Source organism: Sinocyclocheilus rhinocerous, unplaced genomic scaffold (assembly GCF_001515625.1).
Source record: "Sinocyclocheilus rhinocerous isolate Xijiao unplaced genomic scaffold, SAMN03320098_v1.1 scaffold2583, whole genome shotgun sequence".
In the NCBI taxonomy this organism is placed as follows: domain Eukaryota; kingdom Metazoa; phylum Chordata; class Actinopteri; order Cypriniformes; family Cyprinidae; genus Sinocyclocheilus; species Sinocyclocheilus rhinocerous.
This window is the reverse complement of record NW_015650696.1, coordinates 87,132-113,892: the sequence shown is the minus strand read 5'-3', so window position 1 is coordinate 113,892 and position 26,761 is coordinate 87,132. Positions and strand designations below refer to the sequence as shown.

Sequence of the window (26,761 nt, the reverse complement as noted above, 5' to 3'; positions counted from 1 at the left end):
AGAGAGAGAGAGAGAGAGAGAGAGAGAGAGAGAGAGAGAGAGAGATTGAGGGAGTGCATTTCTTACTTCTGTGGAACACAAAAGATAATATTTTTAAAATGTCTAAGCAATTTTTTTTTTTTGAAAGTCATCAGGGGTCCAATCAGATGGTTTGGACCCCACTAATTTTCATTGTATAGACAAAAACAGATGAAAAAGTCATGTTTGTGAGTTATTTTTTCCCCTACTTTTTTGGCTGAACTATTTATTCAATTATAAAATGATGGGCAGCACTATAATAGAATTCATTTAAACATTTAATAAATTCACAAATAATACATTACGCAGCACGAAATAATAATTAACTTTTATAGTATTTATTAATCTTGGTTACCATGAATTTCTGCATTCAGTACAATTAAAAAGTGGGTCAAGATTTTTTTTAAATGTTTTTGAAAGACGTCTCACCAAGGCTGTATTTATTTAATCATAAATGCAGTAAAAACAGTAATGTGAAAAAATATAATTTAAAATGGTGGTTTTCTATATATATAATATTATTACAATTTTAAATAACATTTATATGTGAATATATGTTAAAATATAATCTATTTCTGTGATGCAAAGCTGAATTCTCAGCATCATTACTCCAGTCTTCAGTGTTACATGATCCTACAGAAATCATTCTAATATGCTAATTTGCAGTTAAAGAAACATTTTTTACTATTAACTGTTAAAAACAGTTGTGCTACTTCATATATTTTCGTGGAAACACAGCGTTTTGCACACGCTTCCCTTCCTCGCTTATGCTTTGCGGTTTATTGCCCTCCGCCAAAAATCCTTCCAACACATCCATCCCACTGAGACATGCTGAGCCCTCTACGGCCAGACTCAACGGTCCAAGCGTGAGTCATCCTTCAGAGTGCACATGCTTTGTAAGATATATTTGTCCAAAAGTAACAGTGAGGAGGGGGAGAGAGAAGAAATTAGGTCACTGCTCGAAAAGCCAAAAAGATGAACTAAACACACAGAGGAGATTTCAGGCGCTGAGAGTCCACCAGATCTTCTCAAAGAAAGGTGGCAGAAGGGAGACGGGAGAAAAACCACGCAACACACAGATACCAGAGAGAAGCCAAAGCCAAGACGACCATACAGGTTCTCCATATCTGATGGAGGAGAGGCCGGAAAAACAACTGATAGGGAGAGAAACTGGAGAAATCCCATTAATGGGTCAGGACGTGAATGCAGACAGAGAAGGAGAGCAGGAGACACGGGGCCCCTGGGGCCACTCGCCGGCCCCCGCTTCATTCTCTGACGTCTCTTTTGTCTGCCATTTTTTCCTCAACATCATTGGCTAATTCTGGAGGCAGAGCTCCGGCGGTTCACATTGTTTCCATGGCGCCAGTCTTGTCTCCTGGATACGATGATGTGTCACATCAACTCCTTTGTCGCAACACGTTTTACACAGAGTGCCACCACAATCTGATCAAAACCTGAAAGATTCACACACACTGAGGACTGAAGTCTTTGAGGAATTATGGGGTGTCGAACGACTGTTAATACAGTTGTGTCAGCCAGCTGCCAAGTATAAGGCTTACCACTGTGAAATAACAGCGCCCTGAGATGTATCTGTGTCTATAAACAAAAACAGGAACACTTTGCCTCTAAACCTACAAAGACAAGTGTTGCTGGTAAGCTTGTGTGTGTGTGTTCATGTCCAAGTCATGGCTACTTACCACACTGAAATCCAAGTTTTGCTCGATCCATTCCTGGCCATCCTTAAACTCATCGTGGAGTCCCATTATGTAAAGGGTATCCAGGGCATCTACTATAGTGGCCCCCATCTGGGAATTACCTGTGGAGAGGATGTGAATATGAATATTTACTGAATACATATGCACTACAGTAATTAAAAAGAAAACAAATGTAAAGTTACATAATCAGGCCAGTCTGGTGCAAGCAATATAAATCTGCATTAGTGTAAAGCTTCTTATATATTTTCAATTCTGATAGTATTTCACAGTATTACTATTTTTACTGCATTTATGAACAAATACATGCAGCCTTGGTGAGCAGAAGAGACTTAAAAAAACATCTTAGAGACATGGTAGTGAACTGTTTATATTTCCAGAGGTCATTGAAGGAATAATTATAATGCTAAGTAAAACGAGTATGAGGTAAAAGGAGGTAAAAGACTGATATTTAAGCTACTGGTGATAATCTCAATGAATGGAAGTCAGTGAGCTGAATTCAAGAAATGAATCATTTGTGAACTGGACCAACTGATTAATTTGAAAAGATTTGATTCAAATTAACAATTCAGACATCACTGCTGAAAACTTTATATTTATCTTAAATTCATTTTGCATTTCTGATCAACATTTAAAATTTTTCCCAAAAATTAGTTTGAGACCAAACAACTTGGGGAGCCCCTGCAAAGCTATCACAAACCCCTGTTAAACAACCCTTTTTAAAGTTCAAGATCATATTTCAAGAATCCTCAAGAGTGGAAAACTGTTGAGAGATGCTGTGTGGCATTTCTCTCTCTCTCTCTCTCTCTCTCAATCTGTATAACGGCAGTGTTATCATCATCATTATTGTCAGGAACTCTAAATCACAAATACCCATCAGCCCTCAGCCTCTTAGCTCTTCTAATCTGTCCAGACTGCTGCTTCAGTTTGTCCAGAGGCACCCCAAATGGCCCAAGCCCTTCACAAACCACATAAACACTTTTGCTTTTCATCCCTCTTTTTATAAGACTTGAATCCCCTTCCCCTTACGTCATTTAAGACTATAATATCTTTACTGCCTTCCACTTTATCACCCCTTCCATTTCCTTTTCTGTGTTTTTTTCTATATCAGTAAAGTGAGCCCCTTCCTATTTGACTATGGCACCGTCACCAAGGATGGATCTCATCTATGACTTCACTTTGAATAAAATAATAATAAAATAAGGATGCAAAAAATTAGATGTAACCCAAGACCCACTGAACTGGCTGCACATTCATCCCTCACCGCCTCATTTCCATTCCCATAAATACACTGCCCATCTTGAGTAAAATCCACACTCTCTGGCTCTGTCCTGGACTGGAAATCAGGCCTCATCATTCTGAATGAGTCTTGATTGGCATTTACACAAGGCTGGCATTCTGGATGCCAGACTTTGCTGGTGTAAATCAAATTGGACTCAATAAAGTTACTCTGGGAATTCCAATGGCAATCAGTCCAAGCTCCTCTCTCTCTGCTTCCTACACGCTATCTCTTCATCCCACGTTCCCTCACTTTGTGTCATCCATGCCAGTTTCATTTGGCGACAGATTGCGAGCTGTTCTAATATGAATGCACACGTGGCAGCCAGATTCAGTTTTTCTTCAGATTCTCCACTGCCTCATCTTGAGAGAAAACCAGCAGATAGGTTTTCAGTGGTTGAGAGGTTTATTTAGTTAAACGCAGGCATGTGATTGTGACTGTGGGTACTTATGTATACATAAAAAGAGGAAGATCTTTACTTTGTTCCATCTCTAAGCCAAATGCATGAGTCAGAAGGCTTTCTCCCTCTATCTATCTTGTCTCAGGGGTTTATCAAGGGAATGGAGTAGGGGAGAGAGTCAAACCTTCTCTATATCTAATAGTTTAATAGTGCCCACCATTTCTGCTGCCACTGATTCTCCCTGGACCCTGACTGCAACATCTGCTGTGCTCATCAACAAACTGCCCTGGCTAAGTGTGTGTGAGTGAGGACAGTAAGAAAAGAGAGAGTAATGAAAGAGACATTAGACAACACGGATGAAATTGTGAAAGATTTTTATCTTGTATATATACACACTATCTTTCAAAAGTTTGCGTTTATTGTGCATATTGCATTTATGCACAAATTGCATTTATTTGCAGCCTTGGTGAGCGTAAGAAACTTTTAAAAATATAAAAATCTTTCTGTAATAAAAATTCTGTAATTAAAATAAAAAGCACTTTTAAATGGCTTCTATGCATTAAGCAATTACGTCACAACAGAACAAACGAGGGATCAGACCTCCAGAAAGACCTACAACTAAAATCCACAAATCAAACAGTTCCAATTTTAACCTAAGCATCTGTAAGGCACGTACTACGTGGGTTTGAACTAAACACCATAAAACCTAATTGCCTTGTGGCTCTATTCTGTATGCAGACTCTCTCTCAAGGAATGTTTTATGATGGCCAATTTGTTCTCCATAAAGTGCATTGAGACCAAGAGCATAAAGAAAAAAAAAAAACATTTCCAGTGCAATTTCCACAAATGAGTCACGAGGCCAAATGCAATGTTGAACTCTAGATAACAATCAAAAGTTTAGCTGGTGAACACAGCTGCAGGGATCAGATGCTGTTTAGATGCATCTGATATGAGTAACCACATAAATGTAAGGTTTCAGCGTTTTACAGGGTCAAGTCATCACGCTCCCGGTGAATCAGTGCATGATGAAACTATTACTGAAAAATGCTGCCTTCAAGAGTGTATACGGAGCTAGAAAGGTAACAAGGCACATCTGAATTCGGTGTTTACGTAACATCCTGTTAGTGGAATGAATAAAAATGCTGCCATCTGAAGGAGTGGTTTTTAATCATTTATAATGATTTCCCCCTCAATTTTTACCAAGAAATAGGCATCATAGTGATGAAATATTTGCTTGGTTGTTTCTAAAGCTCACTTGAATTTGTTCTAGACATGACATTATGATTTCTACAAAGCCTGTCGTCTTTCACAAGCGCTACCTAGCAGTTGCCTTCGGTGTCTGAGGTTCTTTACCACATTACGACACGCATGTTAGGTATTGCCAACTATTTCAGACGGACTTGCCTTTTCCCCAAGACACGTAACTTTGCTGATGCTCTTGAAATGAAAATCCAACATTAATTTCAAGCTCCAGTGCAGTTAACGCTCAGGATATTAGATGAACTTTTTAAGGTCACAAACTTATTTCTGCATTGCCTCCCCCTGAGAAATTTGAGCAGCACAAGGAGAAAGCATCTGAAGCAGAACATGAAACATACTGTATATTCTGTCCAGATAAAACGCTACACTGTCAGAAGTGATCGCCTTCAATCATCAGACTGGCCCACTTGAGCTCATGTCCACAGACATGAGCAGCGTGTTGTCTGGGGGCGTGTACATTTGCTGGAAGCTTTTGGCTGCGTTTTTTCCATTTACTTTTATTTCGTACAGTCTTAGCCATTACTTATCCGTACAGGCTCAGATTACAAAACCACTGGAGTGTGACTGGAAATGTCGGTTCAGCAAATGAAACTACAGGCTCTGCGGATCTTGGCTAGTGGAAAGAAGCAGCGGGATTCAGTAAATATTGAGAGAACGCAATACTGGAAATCTTGAGTGTGTGTACTGTGAATTTGATGTGGTTGAGGAATTCTTTTGAAGACTGGTTTATTGGAAATGAAAACAAATCATATATGAATTGTGGGGTTTCCTTGAGGATTCTTTCCTCTTGTATTAATCCCATTGTAATTTTTGGTTGTGATTTTAAAATTACATTGCTTAATACTACTGGCCTCAATTTGCCAAGATGGAGCTGTGAAATGTCACTAACAGATATTAAAGAAAAAGTTCACTGAAAATCATGTTTAGGTCCTCACCCCAATTAAGTGTGTTAGTGAAGGAATGCAGTGTCCTCAGTGTCACATGATCCTTTGAAAAACATTCTAATATGATGTGATTTGGTGCTCAAGAAACATTTCTTTTTAGTATTTTAATGGAAACCGTGATACATCTGCAGTGTTGGGTGTAACTAATTACTAAATAATTAGTTACTGTAATTTAATTACTTTTCCCTTGAAAAAGTAAAGTAAGGGATTACTCTTATTTTTTCTGTAATTTAATTACAGTTACTTCTTATGTAATTGAACTTAATACTGTGTATAGACTGTAGAACATTTATACACAATATAATAGTGGATTTAACATCAAAATGTAAAGTCTAACCTTAAAATGCATGCTTTTTATGTACCCTTCTCACTTTAAATACTTTGGTGAGTTCATAAGAATACTGGTAACACTTTAGTGTCCAATTCTCACTATTAACTTGTTGGTTATTAGCATGAATATTACTGGGATATTGGCTGTTTATTATTACTTAAAAAGCACATATTAATGTCTTATTCTGCAAGACCTTATTCTAAATCCTTAATCCTACCCAATTCTTGACCTTAACAACTACTTTACTAAGTATTAATAAGCAGTAATTAGGAGTATATTGAGGCAAAAGTCATAGTTAATAATTAGTTAATAGTGAGAATTGTACCCTAATCTAAAATGTGACCAGAATAATTTATGTAGTTACTTGAAAGAATTAAAAGAACCATTTCATGTCCTTCCTTGTATCAACTTGTTGAGGTTGATATAGGATTTAGAAAGTAATTCGTAATAAGTAATTAAATACTTTTTGGAGAGAGTAAATTGTACAGTAATCTAATTACACTGCTGAAGATGTAATTAGTAACTAGTAATTAATTACTTTTTTAGAGTAAATTACCCAACACTGTACATCTGTTAATATTTTTAATGAATAGAAAGTTCAAAAGAGCAGCATTTATGTGAAATAAACATTTTGTAACAATGTAAAAGTCTTTGCTGTCACTTTTGATCAATTTAATGAAACCTTGCTGAATAAAAGTAAAAAAAAAAAAAATTGTTGACCTCATAATTTAGAATGGTAGTTGACTAAAATTCTAAAAACCACTCAGCAGCAGAGTAAATAACAAAGAATAAAAAAATAATAAAACACAGAAATAATGACCATGACTCTCCATTATCTGGTATGTGAGTTTTTTTTATAAAGCAGGGTGCACTTTTTTCTGTCCTTGACTGTTGCCTGTTAGATTGTACACAAAACCCAAAGAGGCATCTTCGGTAAAAGCAAAGGCAGACAGAACATCAATGGTATTTTAGGTCAGACTCTAAGACATACATCATAACTAAGATTTTCATGACTGACAGTGTAGACTGTCCATTTTACGTTACCAATTGACAGCCAGTCTGCTGTCCTAATTTACACGTGAAACTGAAATACTGCTGCACAAACCCAAGAGAGTCTTTGCTATTGGAAGAGAGCTGAACTGGATGATGACATCACTGAATCATCAATGAACTGACTTTAACTTGAAAAATGACTGTTTGTTATTGTCCTCTTGCATTATTGACAAACTATTTTCCTGTTTGACACTGTAAAGCTGCTTTGACACAATCAGTATTGTATAAAGCACTATATAAATAAAGGAGACTTGACTTGCAGTAATGATAACGGTCTAAAGCCTGGAGTCAGATGTGGCTGGGCAAAAGTAGTCTGCTTGGTTCTTTACTAGACAGCTGTCAGAACAGCCACACTGCAGGACTGTGACCCACAATTAAGGACATAGTACTTTAAAGGTCAAAATAAGTCATTAAGGCATTTAATGATGACAATCTCAAACTAAGCGTTACAAGATCATTTTTCTATGACCAGATATTCCATGACTTTAGCTCCTAAATTTGCCTAGAATAAAAGCAAAAGTTAGCAAAATAAAATGCATTTATAATCATAAGGGCATTTTTTTAGGCTCCAAAAGATTTGTTACCTTTAAAAACTTATAGTCTATAGTATTGAATTTTTTTTTTTTTCAATCTGAACTTTAGAGTCCGTCTTCACTTTGAGAGAAAGTTTGAAGACCAGGTGCCGCCATGTGCACTTTTTTCCCACTTTAACACACACACATAAATGGAAAAACAACTAAATATCACCATGTACCCAATACAAGACATTTTACTGCATGTCTAAGGGCAATTCTTAGGCCCCAAAAGATGTTACCTTTAAAAACTTCTTGTACCAACTGAATAATTTATTTTTCTGCAATCTAAACAGAGTCCGCCTGCACTTTGAAAGAAAGTTTGAAGGCCAGGTGCTGCCATGTGCACTTTTCACACTATAACTAACACACACATACAATCACAGTCCATGTACAGGTGCTCAGGTCCAAATAACACATCGGCACTCAAGTCACGTACATTCAGCTCTCAAGGGCACACTAGTGTCTGTCTGTCTCTCATGATCTCTTAATGAATAACTGCACAGACATTTCAACAGCTTATTTCCATCAGCACGTCTCCTTTCTCACAAAATCTCTGCCTCCCTCCTGCACTCTTCTATCTTTGCTCTGTTTGTAATTAGGTGTTTGCTGTGTGCTGTGCTTGCTGTCAGTCACTGTAAGTGGCTGATGAATATTTACTGAGTCACAGCACTTTGATGAATGGCTGTAGCGGTGATGCCGAGGGAGAGGAGTGATCCCTGTTTCTCAGACACACGGACTCTTGCACCGTTCTAATGCTGCAGAGACTCATGGGGCACGGCACTCTCTGAGTAGTGCGGCAAGGACAGGGTGGATATCGGTGGAGGAACGTAACCGACTAAAAAAATCTGTGCTGCCACTAACTTAACATTTTACAGTAGAAACACATCAGCTCAGCAATTTTCAAATCAAAGCAGCTTTTTCAGTAAACTGCTACCATTTCAAGCAATTAATCACATGAGAAAATGTTGTCATTACAAAAAAATAATAATAATTTGAGTCACTGCACCCACGCCTGCACTGCATTTGACATGTTTTTTTAATATACAAAATATCATATAATAAATTCACAAATAATATATTAGTTAAATAGGGATATTTATCAGTACATTTTTGACTCATTTAATAGTAATAATAATTTATGCAACTAATTAATTATTGCTTATGTGCCAAACAAATACTGCTGACTGACAAATAGGATGTACAATAAAGTAAAAAATGGCAAAATAATGAAAAAAATCCAATTGCAAATAAAATTAAAAATAAAACAGTATACATACAGTAAAATAAAATGTATTTTTTTGTAGCTTGAAGCTTTACTATTTTTTTTCAAAAGTGTGTCTTGTCTGCATTAATTGCTGTCAAGCTACAAGCAGCTCAAAGCAGCTGAAGCAGCTTGCCCAACACTGGTTGTGTGTCATGATATGACTTTCATTGCACTTTTTCTTCCTGTTAAACTTCATCTTCCATTTCTTTTCTGACTCTTTAGTCTTTTGTTTCTAGGTCTTCTGTAACATGTCAAGGGCTTACGTGCATTCCTGGTGGACTGCACAGAACCAAATTTGTGTGATTTCCCACTTGCGCTTGGCATCTTCTCATCTATAAAAAGTTTAATCCCAGCAGAACCCAGGTAGAGTGGGAAAAGCAGCAGGAATTGAGCCGGAATCAGTCAGTCAGTTGGGAGCATTTTCTTTCTCTTACCAGCTGTAAACATGCTAACTCAAAGCAAGCCTCGTAGCACTAAACAGAGAACAATAAATAAACACAAGTCACCTCAGAATGCTGCTGTGGGCTTCCCTCTGCATGATATGGATGTGCAAAAGTACATATTTTCAAAAACAAGTCATTGGTAGGTTGCCTGAACATCGATTATTCGGTCTCAACAAAAGGTCCAGTCAAATTAGAACGTCCTGACAAGATGAACTAGTCAAAGCCATTAATCTAAGGTGTCCATCAAGACTCATTCATACTGCATGTTTGCCCTAAAAACTTCGGAGGACTATGAATCTCCTTCAAGTTGCAGACAGCGGTTTTCTTCAGAAAAATGCAGCTATGAAAGAGGACATCACACAAGATGTGTAGGCTATACACACGTATTCACATGATTTATGGCACTACGCCTCGCGTGTGACACATACAGCCCTACATTTTGCGCATACTAATTTATGCATGGTGAGTTCTGTTCTCAAAGAATCCATCACCTCAAACTCAGAGATGGCAGAGCTGGCACAACCTAACTTACTGAATGTGTCTGCTGTTTGCAGGGAGCGGTGTATTAGCTGTGGTCTAGACTTTGGTCAAGCAAGACTGCAATTTGCCTGTTTTGTACAGTTGTACTGACTTCTGTACTGAAGCTTTTTAATTTATTTAAAAACAGCACCAAGTAAACAAAACACATGCAAATAATTTTTGTGTGTATAATTGTGTATATAATATCTAATTGAGGAATTTATTCATATATACATTTTGTATAATATGTTTCGTTGATTAAATTTATGAATTTTATTATTTAATTGCATTTTTTAAAACAATATATATATTTTTTGTCTTTATTCTCTAGTTTGTATACTAGTGTAGAATAAGTTGTTCGGTAGTGGTTAGTACAAGTGCTCAGTGAAAGCGCAGGAGCGTCTGTAACTATAACAGCCCAACTGTTGGGTGTTTTAAGCACAACCGTCTTCACGATTATGACTGGGTACAGAAAGTGTGGCAAGACAATTGTATTCGTCTGAAAGAAGAAAGTAATATACACCTAGGATGGCTTGAGAGCAAGTAAATCATGGGGTAATTTTCATTTTTGGGTGAACTATCCCTTTAATAATATATATATATATTTATATCTAATCAATTAAATGCTGTTTGACTGTGAAGCTGGTCTGTGATTAAAATTACCTTTACAGTTTATTGTATCCCCCTTTAGGCATGTGTTCATGTTCGATCTTCGATAAAGGTCCTGAAGTTTTCCGGACAAGAAGAGCAAGTGATTTTCTTTTTTCTACTCAATATGCTGTATGTCACGCCATTAATATTAAATCCAGTAATAATGTAAATTGGGTTGCATTTACACTGCAAGGCCTAATTCACAGATCCAATATTTTGACATAAATCCAATCATTTGTGCTGTTTACATTCACTTAAGACTGATCGTGTTTGTCAGTACATCACCAAGAAGGGTGATATTTTTACCAATTTGTGCATTTCATATTAGAATACTGTATAAATACTGGTATGATTACATTTTTAAAACTTTAATACTGACTTACAACAATCTACAAACACTAGTTAAACCCGCACACTTAAAACTCCCCACAAAATGAACATAAAAATCTTTAAGTAGTCACACATTTCAGAGACTAAATGAGCCTAAGCTATAAAAAATTACATCTGCATTGTTCTCTGAAAAGAGGCCGTTTGAAAACAGACGGATGAATACATTACAGGCTTTAGCAGAAACGTGTCTAAGTGAGACATTTAGAGGAAAAACGCATGACTGTCTAGTACTGCGCACACATCAGCATTTAGCACGTGCTTGGGATGTATTCTGCCTCAGTGCACTGCAAAAAACTGGCATACTTAGCACGCAGATGACAAAAGCCTAAACCCCAGTGTTAAACTGCTTTGTCTCTGCATTGTAGGAGAGGGTAGCGGTGCTTGGCACCTGCCTGAGTCGAGCTGAGCCATGGTCGCCCCTCTGCAGTCGTTTACGAAGTCACCACGGAGAAGACAACATGCCCCAGGCCTCATCCCCACCACTCATTACATCATTAACAACACAGTGGGTCACAAACTGATGGATCTCTAAACCAAGCCCATACACACACACACACACGCCAAGAGCACTAAACTGACATGCTGAGAAGCTGTGTATACTTCCCCATGTTCTCCACAGTCAAACAGAAAATCACACGCATCATTAAGGAAATATTAACCACCTAGGGAGCGCAATTCATTGGGCAGCACCAAGATGCATATATAATTGGAGATTTCAGTGAGGCTGGTGGCTGATGGGAATTACGCAAATGAGGTCATAAATACAAAAACTGAATGGAGGAGTCAAAAGCACCAGCCGATTGAGGCAGTATTCTCTCACTGCAATCCCTTGTCTTGACACAACTCCCTTAGACAGCTGTTTTCCCTCCTCTCTCTTTCATTCCTCATCACCTCCACATAATGAATTCAATCTGTGGCTCCTACAAACACAAATTTAGCGCCCAACTGTATTGAGTTTACATAACATCTCTACAAAAAAATTAAGGGGAGATCTATTACTTTTTAATATTTTTACCTTGTGCATGTATATAAGATACCAGGTTCAAATTTCGGAAGGTCATTTCATCTACAATGTTTGCTGCTTGCGAATGGCATCTCAATCACAAACAAAGTCTTTTTGTGCTACAACCAGAAGAAAAAAATTCTGTGGAATCCTGGAAGAACTTGCAAATGCTTCACCCTGTAAAATGATACATTTTTGTGGCTAGAAAACTGATTCCTTGTCCAAAAAACATTATCATTAGGGCATCTAGTGGCAGGGCCGCCTGCTAGTGGCCAAAATCAAAAGTGTGAACAAGGATTAAACCCTGTCTCTTTCGACCAGTCAGGGAGAACCGCTGAGCTCTCATTTTATACCAGTACTCATCATGCATTGTGTCCTTTTATTCCTGGGAACAGATATGAGGGAGTTATGGACAATGGTCTGAGCAGCAGACTCATGCTGAGCATCCTCAGCTGATTAGCTGCAGGCTGGTTGGTATTGATTAACCAGAGTGCTGATTAAAGTCTCAGTAGTCTGGATGCTCTGCCTCTTATCAGACAGCATACGCATTCTGACCTCAGCTAGCCCTGCCATTGCTATGGCAACAACACTGGACGTCGGGATGACGAACACAATGGCCCATCTCCAAGCTGCAGGTCTGGAGGGCTGTGCCCAGGCTAAAACGGTCTAGATTCAGCCTTCTCGCTCTCTCTCTCTTCACACATCAGCACAGGATAGAACAACTTCCTGCTCAATGTGTGAAGGGTTCATACTGAGGTTAAGCTTAATCAGTTCATTCAGCCATGATGTGGCGGAAAGAAATGAAAACATAAAGCTTCACCACTAAGGAAAATAAAAATCTCCACCTCTTCATTGTCTGGTAAAAAACCTTTTAATGGCGGTATCTTAATGACTACAGTTACGGCTCACTGCCACACTTCTGACAATAGATGACCCGTCCCCATGTAAACTACCGTCGTTCAAAAGGTTGGCTTCTGTAAGTTTTTTTTTTTTTTCATAATGCATCAAGGATGCATTCAATTGATCAAAAGTGACAGTCACGATTTCCACAAAACAGCACAACTGTTTTAAACATTGATAATACGAAAAGTTCCTTGAGCACCAAATCAGCAAATTAGAATGATTTCTGAAGGATCATATGACACTGAAGACTGAAGTAATGACTGCTGAAATTCAGCTTTAACATCACAGGAATAAATTACATTTTTAAATATATTTAAATAATTTCACAATATCACAGTTTTTACCATATTTTTGATCAAACAAATGCAACCTTGATGAGTATAAGAGACTTTCTTCTTACCAACTCCAAATTTTTTAATTGTACTGTAAATCAGCTCTATATTAGGACTTTGCATTTGTCCAATATATGGATTTATTTTTATAAACTATACAGGATAAGGCAACACATTTTAATTCGAATTTATACCATGGTCTGTCTGCAAAACTCGATTCTGATTAGCTGGCAGGTATGCATTAAAACCATTTAATGCACAGGTAGTTCCAAGTCAGTTTAATCACCATTCTATATTAATGTGCTGCTTTCAATGACGTACACATATCACCCGCACAGAGTGAGAGAGAGAGAGAGAGAGAGAGAAATTAAGTAAAATGCCTGCAGTATGCAGACGACCTGGTTCTGCTGTCTCCCACAGCGGAGGGTCTCCAGCAGAGCCTGTCCCTGCTGGAACAGTACTGTGAAGAATGGGCACTGACAGTAAACCTGGACAAAACCAGAGTCATGGTATTCCAGAAGAAGGTCAGGTCTCAGGAAAACAGATACCAGTTCAGTTACAGAGGAGAAGCACTAGCTACACTTACCAGAGCATTGAGATCTCGGCATCAGGGGGCTTTAGTCTTGCTGTAAACTTTACTTTACTTTATACTTCATTTGTCCCTTTAAGGGAAATTTGTTTTGGGAAATACAGGTGAAGCTGCATAACAAGATCCCCACATCACTAACATAACAATCACACAGTCGTGTCCTTTGAGCTAGAGTTTAACAGCCATGTAGCCAAAGGAACAAAATTATTTTAAATCAGTTGTATCTAGAGTATGAAAACGTCGACCAGATGGAAGTTGTTTGAATTCTGGATAAAGCACATGAGAAGGGTCCAGAGTCATTTTCCTTGCCTGTTTAAAAATAATTTTGTTAAATATAGACTGAAGATCGGGGTAAACCAACCACTTTCATTGCCGTACGCACCAAACGGTTCAGCTGAGATCTAAGAGTAACTATCAAATTACAGAACCAGGCTGCTATACCTGGAGACATTAAATCTTGGCCTCCACGTCGTGCATTATCCCTTACATACAGTAGTTTGATGTTGCAAGCGCATCTGAGAAATAGCGGAGAACACAGAATTAGCTGCTGTGAGGAAAACACATAAACCAAATTGTCCTAAACATGAAACATGCTTTATATTAAGAGCTTCAAATTAATTTTGTAAGATATTATTAACACGTTTAAGGCAGCTTGCCCAGTCAGATGCTCTAACAGATATTTGTACTGTTTAATGCGTTTGAGACATGTTTTCCTCAGTGCATAACTTACATTTCTCTCCATCTGTACATGTTAGAAAGTCATGCAAATATTTCCTTTTTCCTGTCAGGAGTGGACAAGTCTTAGCTTACGGACTTCAGTGAATGAGCGCTGCCACGTGCATGGGAACCAAACAGACAGAGCGCAATAAAATACAAGAGCAATAAATCTCACCATAATATACATTTTGCTAAAATACTTGTTATAGGACATTATATGTGCCATATGCAGCATTTTAAACCTACAAGTAAGTGCATTTTTATAATAGCAGCAACTGTAAAGGAATCACTGTGGGGTAAATCAAACATAGCCTGATAATATTACTATGCTCAGATGTGTAAAGTGTATTCCTCTTATCAGTTCAAATTTAGTCTGTTTTTGTTTCTATTTTCATTTTTATTTTAAGCATTTTTTTTTGTTTTTATATTTTAATATTGCTATGTTAGAATGTAATGTGATTTTAACGCTTTTTTTGGAAGTTATATATATATATATATATATATATATATTTTTTAAAATAAAAGATCAAAATGATTAACAATGCAGATTTATTTTCACAGCCTTCTTTGATCATATTTACCAAGGGTGCCAATAATTCTGACCACGACTGTATAATATAAGTAGTTACATTAACTATTTTTCATAGCCTTCAAAATGCATATAATTTTAGGAGAGAGTGTGAAATATAATTTAAAACAAATACAAAAATGAAACTTAGCTTTTTAGAAAATTGAAAAATAGAAAATTTTAGAAAATGCAGATATACATACATACAGAGCAACAGACACTCGCACAGCAGTGACACCGCGTTAACATGGTTATTTTAGTATCGTGTTATCACATGCGTAACGCTGGCAGTTGGGTTACACGATCTGACCCTGGGGTCCAGTCTGACAATATTCCCCGTAAACAGGGTGTTTGTTTACAGATCAAAGTGCTTACCATCAGCAATCTGTCCAGACAGTGCCTTCCACCAGCACAGTCTCAGGCTTTTATGGGTCAAATATTTTTACACACACACAAAAAAAGAAAATCAATGGATGTCGATTTGAGGATCGATATGGGCAAGTCCCTGTCCCACCACAACAGTAAACCATTGGAATGTTCAGAGTCCTTTCGACCAACATGTCAGATGTACAGTCAAGTGGTCAAAGCCCTATGTGGAATCACAGCTGATCAGAATTCTTAAACCAGGTTTGAGCACGAAAGGCAATGTGTTTTGAAACAGTCAATTCAACATTACTTCGGGCCTGTTGGAATGTCACAAATATTACACTTAAGTACAAAACAAAACTAGCTGACTAGACTGTCTTTAAAGGGATAGATCACCCAAAAATTAAAACTGTTATCATTTACTGTTATTTACTGTTTTATATCATTTACTGTTATCATTAAATTTTTGAAAGAGTTTACTTTTGAATTTTCCAACAATCCATTCGATGATGTTCATACAATGGGGTCCAATGTTGACTTTTCACTTTATGGACAGAAAGAGTTCTTAAAAATTTCTTATTTTCATTCAACAGAAGAAAGTTTGGATTAAGAACAACATAAAAGTAAGTAGATGAGGAGAAAAAAAATTTTTTTGTGTGAACTAGTCCAGTTTCACTTCCCAAATGTTAAGGATGTTGCCATTTATGCTTACTTCATCTATTGTTCATTGCATATTTATGTATATAGTATTTATTTTCTCAGAGTTTACTTTTGAATTTTCCAACAATCCATTCGATGATGTTCATACAATGGGGTCCAATGTTGACTTTTCACTTTATGGACAGAAAGAGTTCTTAAAAATTTCTTATTTTCATTCAACAGAAGAAAGTTTGGATTAAGAACAACATAAAAGTAAGTAGATGAGAAAAAAAATTTTTTTTTGTGTGAACTAGTCCAGTTTCACTTCCCAAATGTTAAGGATGTTGCCATTTATGCTTACTTCATCTATTGTTCATTGCATATTTATGTATATAGTATTTATTTTCTCATAGCTTTGTCTGCAGTATTATGCTAAATAATGTTTAATGTTTGCAAGGTTTTCTGAGAAATATCAATTCTCTCTCTGTCCTGCAAAGGAAGAAAGACAGACAGTAATAGTGAATTTAGTCTGGTCCACCAAAAACAGGTCAGTCCACCAGTCACAGGTCAGACAAGCAGCAATAAATTAACTGACAGATATTCAAAAAACTATAACCTTTTATTACAGAAAACTATCATAATCCTCACAAAAGCCTTGCGGATTATGCATAATAATGGGAATGTTACTCACAGAAGACTGAAAAGCTGTGTAGCGAATCAGCTCATGGGGAAATATGAATAATTAATCATAACTAGTTATAATTAATTATAAATATTTAGATCCGCTGTAGATATTTGCTTGACCTCTTCTCAACATGGCATTAGGTCGTAAATGTATCTGGTCTAGCAAAGGTGTCGTGGTTGCCATGGGGACCAGGGGGGGCCTGGTGTCGTTGCAGACATCCTGGCACCCAGTATGTTTATTGGGTGAGGGGTCTGTGAATGTTTGTTAATCTAATGAATAATTGATTTGTTAAATCAAATGAAAAATGGTGTGTCTGATTGGTCCAGACGCTACAGCTGTCTTTTCTCTTTGGCTAGCCTGAACAAGAAAAGCAGCCTAAACTATTTATATAGCTATTCATATTTAAATATTATATAATATTATAGTAATTACATTACATTGTGTACACATTAAATGTACTGACATATATATAGTTTTTTTATTTTTGCTAGCCTGAACCAGAAAAGCAGCCTGAACTATTTATAGAGGCATTATTAATGAGTGAGCTGATGCTGCTGAGTTTCATCATGTCACTTTCTGTTGACTTAATTTATACTAAAAGTTTTTCTCATGATTTGAGTTTAATCTGGGTGCGTGAAACAAGCCCCAACATAACTACATTTAAATAGGAGAAAGTAACCAAAAGATCATGTAAATTTAAAAGACAAGTGCATCATTTTTGGATGTTAAAATACTTCCTCCTATCATAGTTGAATAAGTACTGTGTTTGCTTTAGCATCCCAACCAGCCAGACACAGCAACACTGGCTCAACCAATGGCGTGAGTGTCACACAGCTCACATAAACAGTGTTTTTGAATAGAGAAGTGGTGTTTCTCTTCACTTGAAGACAGAACTTCAGGTGGAGCAAAGCACACCGTGTTCAGGGTGTCTGAGAGGGAAACCTCTGGAAAAGAAGAGCAAAGTCATCCAAGCAGTGTGTTCCACCAGCCTCCATCCAAAACACACCAAAGTACATTCAAACAGAGAGATCGATACATGTATGGCTGAGGAGTTCATTCCACGTGTTAGGTATAAACAGAGAAAGGCTTATTAAATATGAAAGTGAAGTGTGAAAGACACTTCGACACACCGCACTGCAGCATGAGTCTCTGTGCTGAGTCTCTCACATCTCCCTTGTTCTTCCACACTCTCTCTCCTTCTCGCATCTTTGTTCTTCTTCAAAAGCTCCCTCTTATTTTGTTTAAACCACAGAACTGCATTATATGCGTCTTACTGCTATCTCAAAGAAAGAACAAATAAAACCTCAACCGACATTTTGGCAAATTTATGAGGAAAACTGCTTGAGGTCAATTTGCAAAGCTAAATATTTAAAGACAAAATGAAGCGGCATTCACAATACATTTAATTTGAGTGAAAAGAGTTTGAGAATATTCAGATGGAAACAATGAAGGACGGGACATTTATTGAACTGTTTTGGGCCGTTTTTACTTATAAACAGTGCTTGATCTGTGCATATTTCTCTCCTGATGCAGATGAGACCACTTTTTCACTGGGGAAAGCAATATTATGGACTTGTGAAGTTAAAAACGTCCTAATCGTGAATTTATTACAAACAAGCAGCTTTTCGCTTGACAAGACATTTATTGATGGACTGGAGTCGTGTGAATTACTGAGACGTTTTTATCAGTTGTTTGGACTCTTATTCTGACGGCACCCATTCACTGCAGGGAATCCATTGGTGCACAAGTGATGTAATGCTAAATTTTTCCAAATCTATTCCAATGAAGCAACAAACTCATCTGTATCTCGGATGACTGTATCTCGGAGGCTGAGTAAATTTTCATCAAATTTGTATTTTTGGGTGAACTACTCCTTTAAGAATGTGCAGTCACAGGTGTGTTTATCTGCATTTCACAACGGCTTTCAATGCAGCTCATCCTATCGGGATTCAGAGTCAAAACTATTTATTTTATTACTATTATTTTTCCCTGCACACACAGCAGCAAAGTAAGACGGAAACAGGATCAATTGTGATTTCTTTGTTCAGGCACGCTCACATGTACACACACAGATCAAATTCAGTCTCAGTAGTCGAATCTTCTTTACCTCTGCAGCTGAGAGCCAGCGATATACAAATACACACAAACAGAATAATGATTAGGGACGGTGAACTGCGCTTGCACGTCTCATCGTTCGAGGGTGAAAGTTGTAGATAGCACACAAAAATGGATGTAGATGGGATTGTGTGTGTCTGTCCTTACCACCCTGAACTGAATGATCCCGCAAGAGCAGTCATTTGCATGTAAATGAGACTCCAACATGCATGTGCGCTCCTTACTTACCGAAGATATTGGTGGAATGTCCTTTCTTGGCGATGGGTTTGAGCTCGTTGTGGCCCCAGCCGTATTGCCTGTAGCTGTCCCACGCATGTTTCATCATCTAGAACACAGAAATGACAGGAAGTTAGCGCCTTGGCCATAAATATCAAGAAGTATGGTGAGTACCTGCATTATTTGAACACTGACACAGCCGCATCCTACTGATTGGTTGATCTACAGCTGCCTGCCTTCATGACATCTTCAATGTAAAACCTTTTAAAAAACCCATCCGGAAACAACTCTATTGTTCGATGCAAAATGTAGCAACATGAAAGCCAAAAAAGCTGTTTGGTCTGATAATGTACGATGCGTTTTAACAGGGTAGAATAACACGTGGATGCACAAAGGCCTTTGATGTGAAAGATGAAGCGTCGCAAAAGAGATGTCCTGTTACCCAGAAGCCCCCGCTGTGACCGCGACCGCTGCACTGTCATTCCCCTTTCAGGTCACTGGCCAGCAGCACCCTGTCGATGTATCTTCACTCTGTGCATGTGTGTTTTTCTTTTTTTCCCCCACTGGGGAAAGCGTGTCTTTGTCTCAGCTGTGGCTCTAGGCGTCCTCTCTCTGAGCTCTATCGCCTGCTCGCTTCCATTAAACGGCTGGGTGAGATTCAGCTCCGAGCCACTCCACATTTAGACATGTCTTCAAACTTTGGTGGAATACTTCCTCCAAAAGCAGAACACTTGTGACAAGGCTGATAAGGTACGTGACAAGCACAAGGATGAAATGATAGTTCTGCTCTAAAAGCTAGTGCTTTCTAAAGCATACTTTGGTTTTTATGCGCACGCTAGTGTATGCATAGTGTGTGTGACAAATTTCATCATCAGCATAGTATAGTACAAATGTACTGTATGCACACAGAATGATTTTTTTTCTATTTTGCACATATGTATTTGCTCAGCACATGTGACTTTTTCAAGGTAAGACGGAATAAACAACTAAAGACCGCAACAAATATAGACGTCTGCTTTGATGAGCACTTGTGTGAGTTGAATTAAGAGATACAAGCAAATCTAGTTTAAATTAATACAAGACATTTTTTCTGTCATAACTTCTGGAGAGAAATAGCAGAGACACTGGTGTGCATGTGTCAAGCATCTGTTCATGCATGCAATCAAATGGAGCATATCCCAACACACTGTACAATTTATGTAGTGTATAAAAAGGTTGTGTTAAATTACGAAACACAAAGCATTTTTTACTACACAGAAGCATTTTACATTTTCCATTTGAAGGAATTGACTTTTCAAATGTGCCTTTAAGAATGTGTCGTCGCTAGATCTAGAACACTTAAGGGTATACACTCAAAACACAAATTTCCCTGATTGGTACAATGCAATATGGTTCAGAAATTGAATTCTTTTTAAAATGACATTGCATCTTTCTTGATGCAATCATGACACTGAAAATACAGAGAGATGGCCAAACTGTGAAGATACATGAAGTAATCCTGTGTGAACAGCCACTAAGCCATCTTAACTGTAATGGAACCTCATAAACTACCAATTAGGAATGCTTTATAGGGCTGGGTATCGATTCAGATGTTCCAATTCGATTCGATTTCGATTTTCAAGCTCTCAATTCGATTCCGCACGCGGTAGTTTTCAGTCGCAGATGCGACTGAAATGGTCGCACTGTAGAGCCCTGGATCTGCCATTTTAAGCAATGAATGAATGACGGACTCTTTGTTGTAACATCGCGCAAGGCAAATAAGGGGGTGACATCTAGTGGATTAGACTAGTAATAAGATTAACGTAAATCTTATGTTCAATGTTTGCGGAAATAAATATAGAAAAAAATCGATTCGTGGCCTTTGAGAATCGATATTGAATCGACCACATTTTAAAAAACGATATATCGAAAAATCGATTTTTTTGCCCAGCCCTAATGCTTTACATGGGCAGCATCTCCATGCGTCCGACAGACAGAGTGAAACACATAGGAAAGTAATGTGACAATTAATTCCAAAAGAGTCTGACTGTTGCATACTGTTATGATAAACACTCAATCCAATAATAAAAATACATATGCTGGGTAAAATTTCACCAAAACTGGATATATTATTGTTGCCTATTGTTTAAAATGGCCTCAGCATAGGGAAGCATGCCTTATGCCTTAAAAAGCTGACTAGGTAGACAGCTCACTAGGGTTTGGAATGGAGCTTATGAACACAGATGCCGTAGATGTCTCTGGAGTTTGTCTGACTGTCAAGTGTCAAGTGTTGTTGTAGGCTACCATCCCAAGCACAAGCCATGATTTTCCTCCGCAGAAACCCAGGAGGGAGCCAAGGCAATGAAAAGAAGTCAATAATTTCATTTTGTTCTCGGCTTTCAATCTTTGCATGACACACTGTGCGCCCAAAAGATTATGAATTACCACAATGCAGTCTTTCCTCTAGGATTCCAACGGACTGAAGGTTGGCGGCTGATTAGACTGATAGATAAACCCGTTTTAGGTAGACAAATTAAAGCCTGTGATCAGCAAGAAGCCTAAAATATGAACTGTGAGCAGATGGAGAGCTATGAGTCTACAGATTTCTCTTTCCTTTTCCTTTAAATTCCCACTTGATCATGCGTAACTTCCAACCTCTCTCATGTTTTATTCAAGGGCTGTTCAGGGTCGTTCTGCCTGTCAATTAACAGTTGTTTTGACTAAGTAGAGGCCTTGTGAAGCGTTGAGAGCAGAGCCTATCAGACACTAAGAGAACTTAAACTGGCGGTTAAATTAAGCCCAGGCTTTTAACTACCCCATGAAGATGTGTCTATAGGGACGCAAACGCATGAGAGATGAACAAGTTTAGACAGTCACAAGTGGCCTGAGGGGTATGTTTCTCGATTTTTTGGGGCTAATTCTGTGAAAATGAAAATTCTGTCATTATTTACTTATCCTAATGTCATTCAAAACTTGCTGTTATTTTTCTGTGAAACAAAAAAAGGAAATTTTTGAAGAATTGGCACACAGCTCTTTTCCATACAACAATTCAAAGCAATCATGTATGAGAAGCTAGAGAAAAAAAACAACACTATAAAGCATCATAAAAGCAGTCTATATGACTAATATGCTCTATTGCGTTTAAACCATTATTCAGCAATAAACTTTCCCTCCAGCAAGCTGTGAATTAGTGTGCTAAACTCCAAACAAAATCAGTCTGATTTGTGAATCAGATCAATCAGTTCATAGAAAATAACTGGACCAACAGAATGATTCATTTACTGATCCGGTTCCTGAGTTCAACACATGATATATGGACCAGCTTTATGTATGGAAATCAGCTGTCAATATTCTTTAAAAAAAAAAGCCTCCTTTTCAAGTTACACAGAAGAAAAAAACAGCATCAGGGTTTTGAACGAGTAAATAAGAGTTTTTGAGTGAACTATTACTTTTAAAGTGCCCTTTTCAAATCATTTTATTATGCAGAAAATACAACTCTATAATTTGGGTAAATTAAGATTCAAAAAGGTCATTGTGCTTTTTCAGAAATGAAAACAAACGACCAAGCAGCACTTGGTTCAAGAAACATATATATTTTTTACAATATACAATTATTTTTATAAATTATTATCTTTCTTTTCTCCTCAAAGGAAATAACACAAATACACAAAATGAAAAGACGCGCTTGAGTTATATGTAAATTAGAAAGGCATTATGACCCTTCATTCATTATTCCACAGTATTCCTCCATGGACCGCGTGTTCATTCAGTGTCTTACATGCAGTGCTGAAAGACTCTAGATCATCAAGTTCCTGAAAAATGAGGTTCCTGAAAATGAAGGCTGCGCCGTATCGCTGAGTCTGAAAGCGCATTTAGTCTTAATTAAAGTCCTAAATGAGCACCCGTTTCAGCAGCCCTTCCAAAAACCATGCAATGACTAAGCATACACACTCATGCAGATTCCCAGTGCTTAGTAAAAAACTATGCGAAAACCCCAAAATTAATGAAAAAGCCCAAAATTAAAACAGATCTGCATGAAGTATTTAAGTGACATGGTTTGGATTCAAAACAGAAAATTTGGACAAAAGGCAAATGGTTCTCAACACCAAGCTCATTTGTACAACACCATTCAAACTATACTTTCTTTTTCATGTCTTCCTCATTTATGGGCATTGTGCAATGCAATTTCCTGATATAAATTTTTTTTTTATCTGTATTCATCAAGCGGTTCTGTAATTTACTCTGTAAATTCAGTATTCGGTGCATTCGCACAAAACGACTAATTGATTCACTGGATCGGTCCCTATGGATCGGCAGTCGTGTTCATATCAATTCCAGAGCAGACAGATACGATCATCTCCACGCTCCCATCAATCGAACAGTGCAATGTAGAGAGAACAAAGAGAGCGACAGATGAGCCTTGTCGACGCTTTCTGCTCAATCGCTTGAGTGATGGGGCAGGCCCATTGTTCATTTCAATTACCATCCGGCTGCCAGCACACTTGTTTGAACAGTGATCAGTGCTGTGGGTGAATTGGTTATGCCTGTCAGGCCCTGTCTTCAGAGTCAATGAAAGTCAGAGTGTAAGACAAATTAGAATGTATGTTCTCAAAACCTGTAAGTGGTTACAACGCATCACCCTCTTTCCTGAGGGCACCGTCACCTTTCTTGAAACCGTTTGCTGCTTTCAGTTGCTCTAATATGATTTTTCTTCTCATTATCATTGGCCTTTTATTTTTGAAGCGCATGATTGCCAGGGAGCCGCAAAAGCACTTGGGCATGTTACAAGGGGCATGCTGTTGGTTTTTCCACTGCGTGCTGGGATCGAAGCGTGAGAGGGAGATCCTTTTAGAGCACATCACACTGTCTGGGAGGATTCCTAGAGCAAAGACAAAGCCAACACTGGAGCAAAGGGTGGAGAGAGAGAGAGAGAGAGAGAGAGAGAGAGACAAAAGAAAGACTACAATAGGCATCCAAAAAAAGAAAGAAAAATGAGAAAACAAGGGGAACAAAAGGAAGAGAAAGGAAACCAGAGACAAGGCAGACAAACATTCGGTAGAAAGAGAAGAGTGGGAGAATCAGTCGTTGCAGCATGGAAGAGCGCACTCTTAGACCACTACTCACACTAGAGGTTTAGGTGCAGAAAGTGCCAAACTACAAAAATGCCAGCCTGAAAGACGAGTAAACTAATCTGCCTGAAACAGATAGTAACAGATTAGTTAAAAAAGGAAAATTCTGTTATCACTTGCTCACCCTCCTGTTTGACTTCTTCTGTGAAACATTAACATTAATAAAAGTCAATGGTGTCCAATGTTGTTTGGACCCCAGCGCTCTTCAATATATGTTGTGTTCAACAGAAGAAAGAAATTCATATACCATGGTTAGAATGAAATCTGACCAGTGGTTCCCAAGCTAGGGCCGGAGCACTCCTTAGGGGGACATCAGAGTTCACAAGAGAGGTGAGCAAACTTATATGCTTTGAGGTCAAATATGGATGCAAAAAACCCTGCTCCAAACTAGGGATGTCACAATATACCGATATTGATAACCATGATAACCAAAAATGCTTAATACTACACATATGATACTATTGTGAATGATCCAGCACCACCAACGTAGTAGGTGGCACCATACTGCTGGTTGCCATGAGTCATAAAAGAAAACAACAACAACGCAGTGTGTGGATGACACTCTACCTACACTCGAAAAAAGTTTGCTCACCAATATGAGTGTTTTGGATTTGTAAAAAAGATGGTGTGTTATACAGACCAGTCTGCAGAAAGTGCCGATTAACAGGAAGATCTATTTGTACACTTTTGTACAAGTAATGCTTACAAACTCTCTCTCTCCACCTCCCTACACTCATATTTTGAGTGTTTCTCATTGGCTAAAAAAAGAGAAAATTAAGTTAAAATGAATTTGACTAATAAAATATTTCTATATTATGAATTCTTTTGGCACCGATAATAGTGTAGTGAAGACCTGATATCAGCCTTAAGGCCCGTTCACACCAAGAACGATAACTATAAAGATAACTAAAGTAGAGATGAACCAATTGCAATTTTCTTGACCGATTCCGATTTTCGATTATTTTCTACCGCAGTATGCATCTATAAATTTCTGTGAGTTACTTTGTGTGTGCCATCTCTCTCACACACTCACTCACTCACTCAGGCTGTGCAAGCCTCATCTGGCACGACAAAAATACATTATCAGTCCCGTTTACACTGAATGCAATTAAAATTAGAATCATTCTCACGCGAAACGAAATGTTTACACGCGACTGTGAGTGTACGTGTGGCTGTGACGTCATTGCCGGCGCCGCTGGCAATTAAAGGATCGGCTCGGAATCGGCAAGACATGAGACTGACCGGCAGGTCACCGATCCGGGCCGGTAATGCGAAAAATCGGCCGATTCCGATCACTGGCCGGTCAGTCGGTGCACCTCTACTATAAAGATAACTATATTAGCGTCCACACCAGCGCACGCTCGTCTGCCGCTTTAAATTCTCCAGCTCGTTATGGCAGGATTGATTCTGATTGGCTGCCAATGTTTTTATCGTTCATCAGCTGGAAAAAATAATTCTGAAAGTGATTCCAATGATATCGTTTCTCTGTGCCTTTATCGTTATAGCGGTGGTGTGGACTCTGCCATTCTTTAATGTGTAGAACGATTTTTAGAACTATATCTTTATCGTTATCTTTATAGTTATCGTCCTTGGTGTGAACAGGCATTTATTCCCAAGGATCAGGCACTGACTGGAACCAGCTGATAATCACTTCCTTTGATTCGATACATAGACTTTTAACTTTCCAATTTTTTTTGGACGCAAAAAATGTGAGTGTCCTCACACACCGTAAGAGGTATGGAGAGAGGTTTAGAAGAGGATCTCAGGTTAAGGATGGGGGATTCAAGGACAAAAAAATGCATAGTCACTACTGTGCATGTGTGTGTGCTTTTTTTCCTTATGTAAAATCTCATCATTGCTGAGGACGGTGAAGTTTCACGTGATCAGCTAATTACGGCGGTGCTTAAAAAATACAGCATTTAGAACCTGTAGCAAACACACACACACACAATGTGGAAAGGCCCTCCACAGGTTCCTCAAGGGGGAGCTGCATTAATTAGCATTAACCCCCACCAGGCACATGCAATTCATTCATAGATCACTCATTGCTCTACAGCAAACCAACAGAGACGAGCAACTGTGAAAAGTCAGCAGCAACGTCAAATAAGAACTGCCGCTCTGAAAGTATCAGGCAGCAGAGCTGCAATTAGCAGTTGCCCCTGGTGATGGCCCAATGATTGATTTAGACTCCTCCCATTTCTCTAAAGAGCTGCAGGTTGAAGTTAAGGCACTATAACCAGTCCACTCAGACAGACAGAATCCTATCAGACAGAGTCTCAGCGCAGTAAACGTGACGATGCAATAGAGGCCAGGCGAAGTGATAAATTGACTTTAAAGGGGTCATATGATGCGATTTCATTTTTTCCTTTCTCTTTAGAGTGTTACAAGCTCTTGGTGCATAAAGAAGATCTGTAAAGTTGCAAAGACTAAAGTCTCAAATCCAAAGAGATATTCTTTATAAAAGTTAAGAGTTAGCCACACCTACCTAAAACGGCTCGTTCGAACACGCCCCCACATACAGTGGGGCAAAAAAGTATTTAGTCAGCCACCAATTGTGCAAGTTCTCCCACTTAAAAAGATGAGAGAGGCCTGTAATTTTCATCATAGGTATACCTCAACTATGAGAGACAAAATGAGAAAAAAAAATCCAGAAAATCACATTGTAGGATTTTTAAAGAATT

At 38.2% G+C, this 26,761-nt stretch overlaps 1 protein-coding gene across 1 annotated transcript in view; it reads right to left on the bottom strand.

Annotated features, from left to right (window-relative positions):
- Positions 1 to 26,761, bottom strand: part of LOC107712247 (mannosyl-oligosaccharide 1,2-alpha-mannosidase IB-like) — a 105,025-nt gene that overhangs the window by 29,021 nt on the left and 49,243 nt on the right. Inside the window, exons 4-5 of the mRNA XM_016517429.1 lie at positions 18,985 to 19,081; positions 1,716 to 1,834 (exon numbers count right to left, since the gene is read on the bottom strand). Of these exons, the coding sequence (XP_016372915.1) occupies positions 1,716 to 1,834; positions 18,985 to 19,081 (216 nt within the window). The remainder of the gene's footprint in view (positions 1 to 1,715; positions 1,835 to 18,984; positions 19,082 to 26,761) is intronic.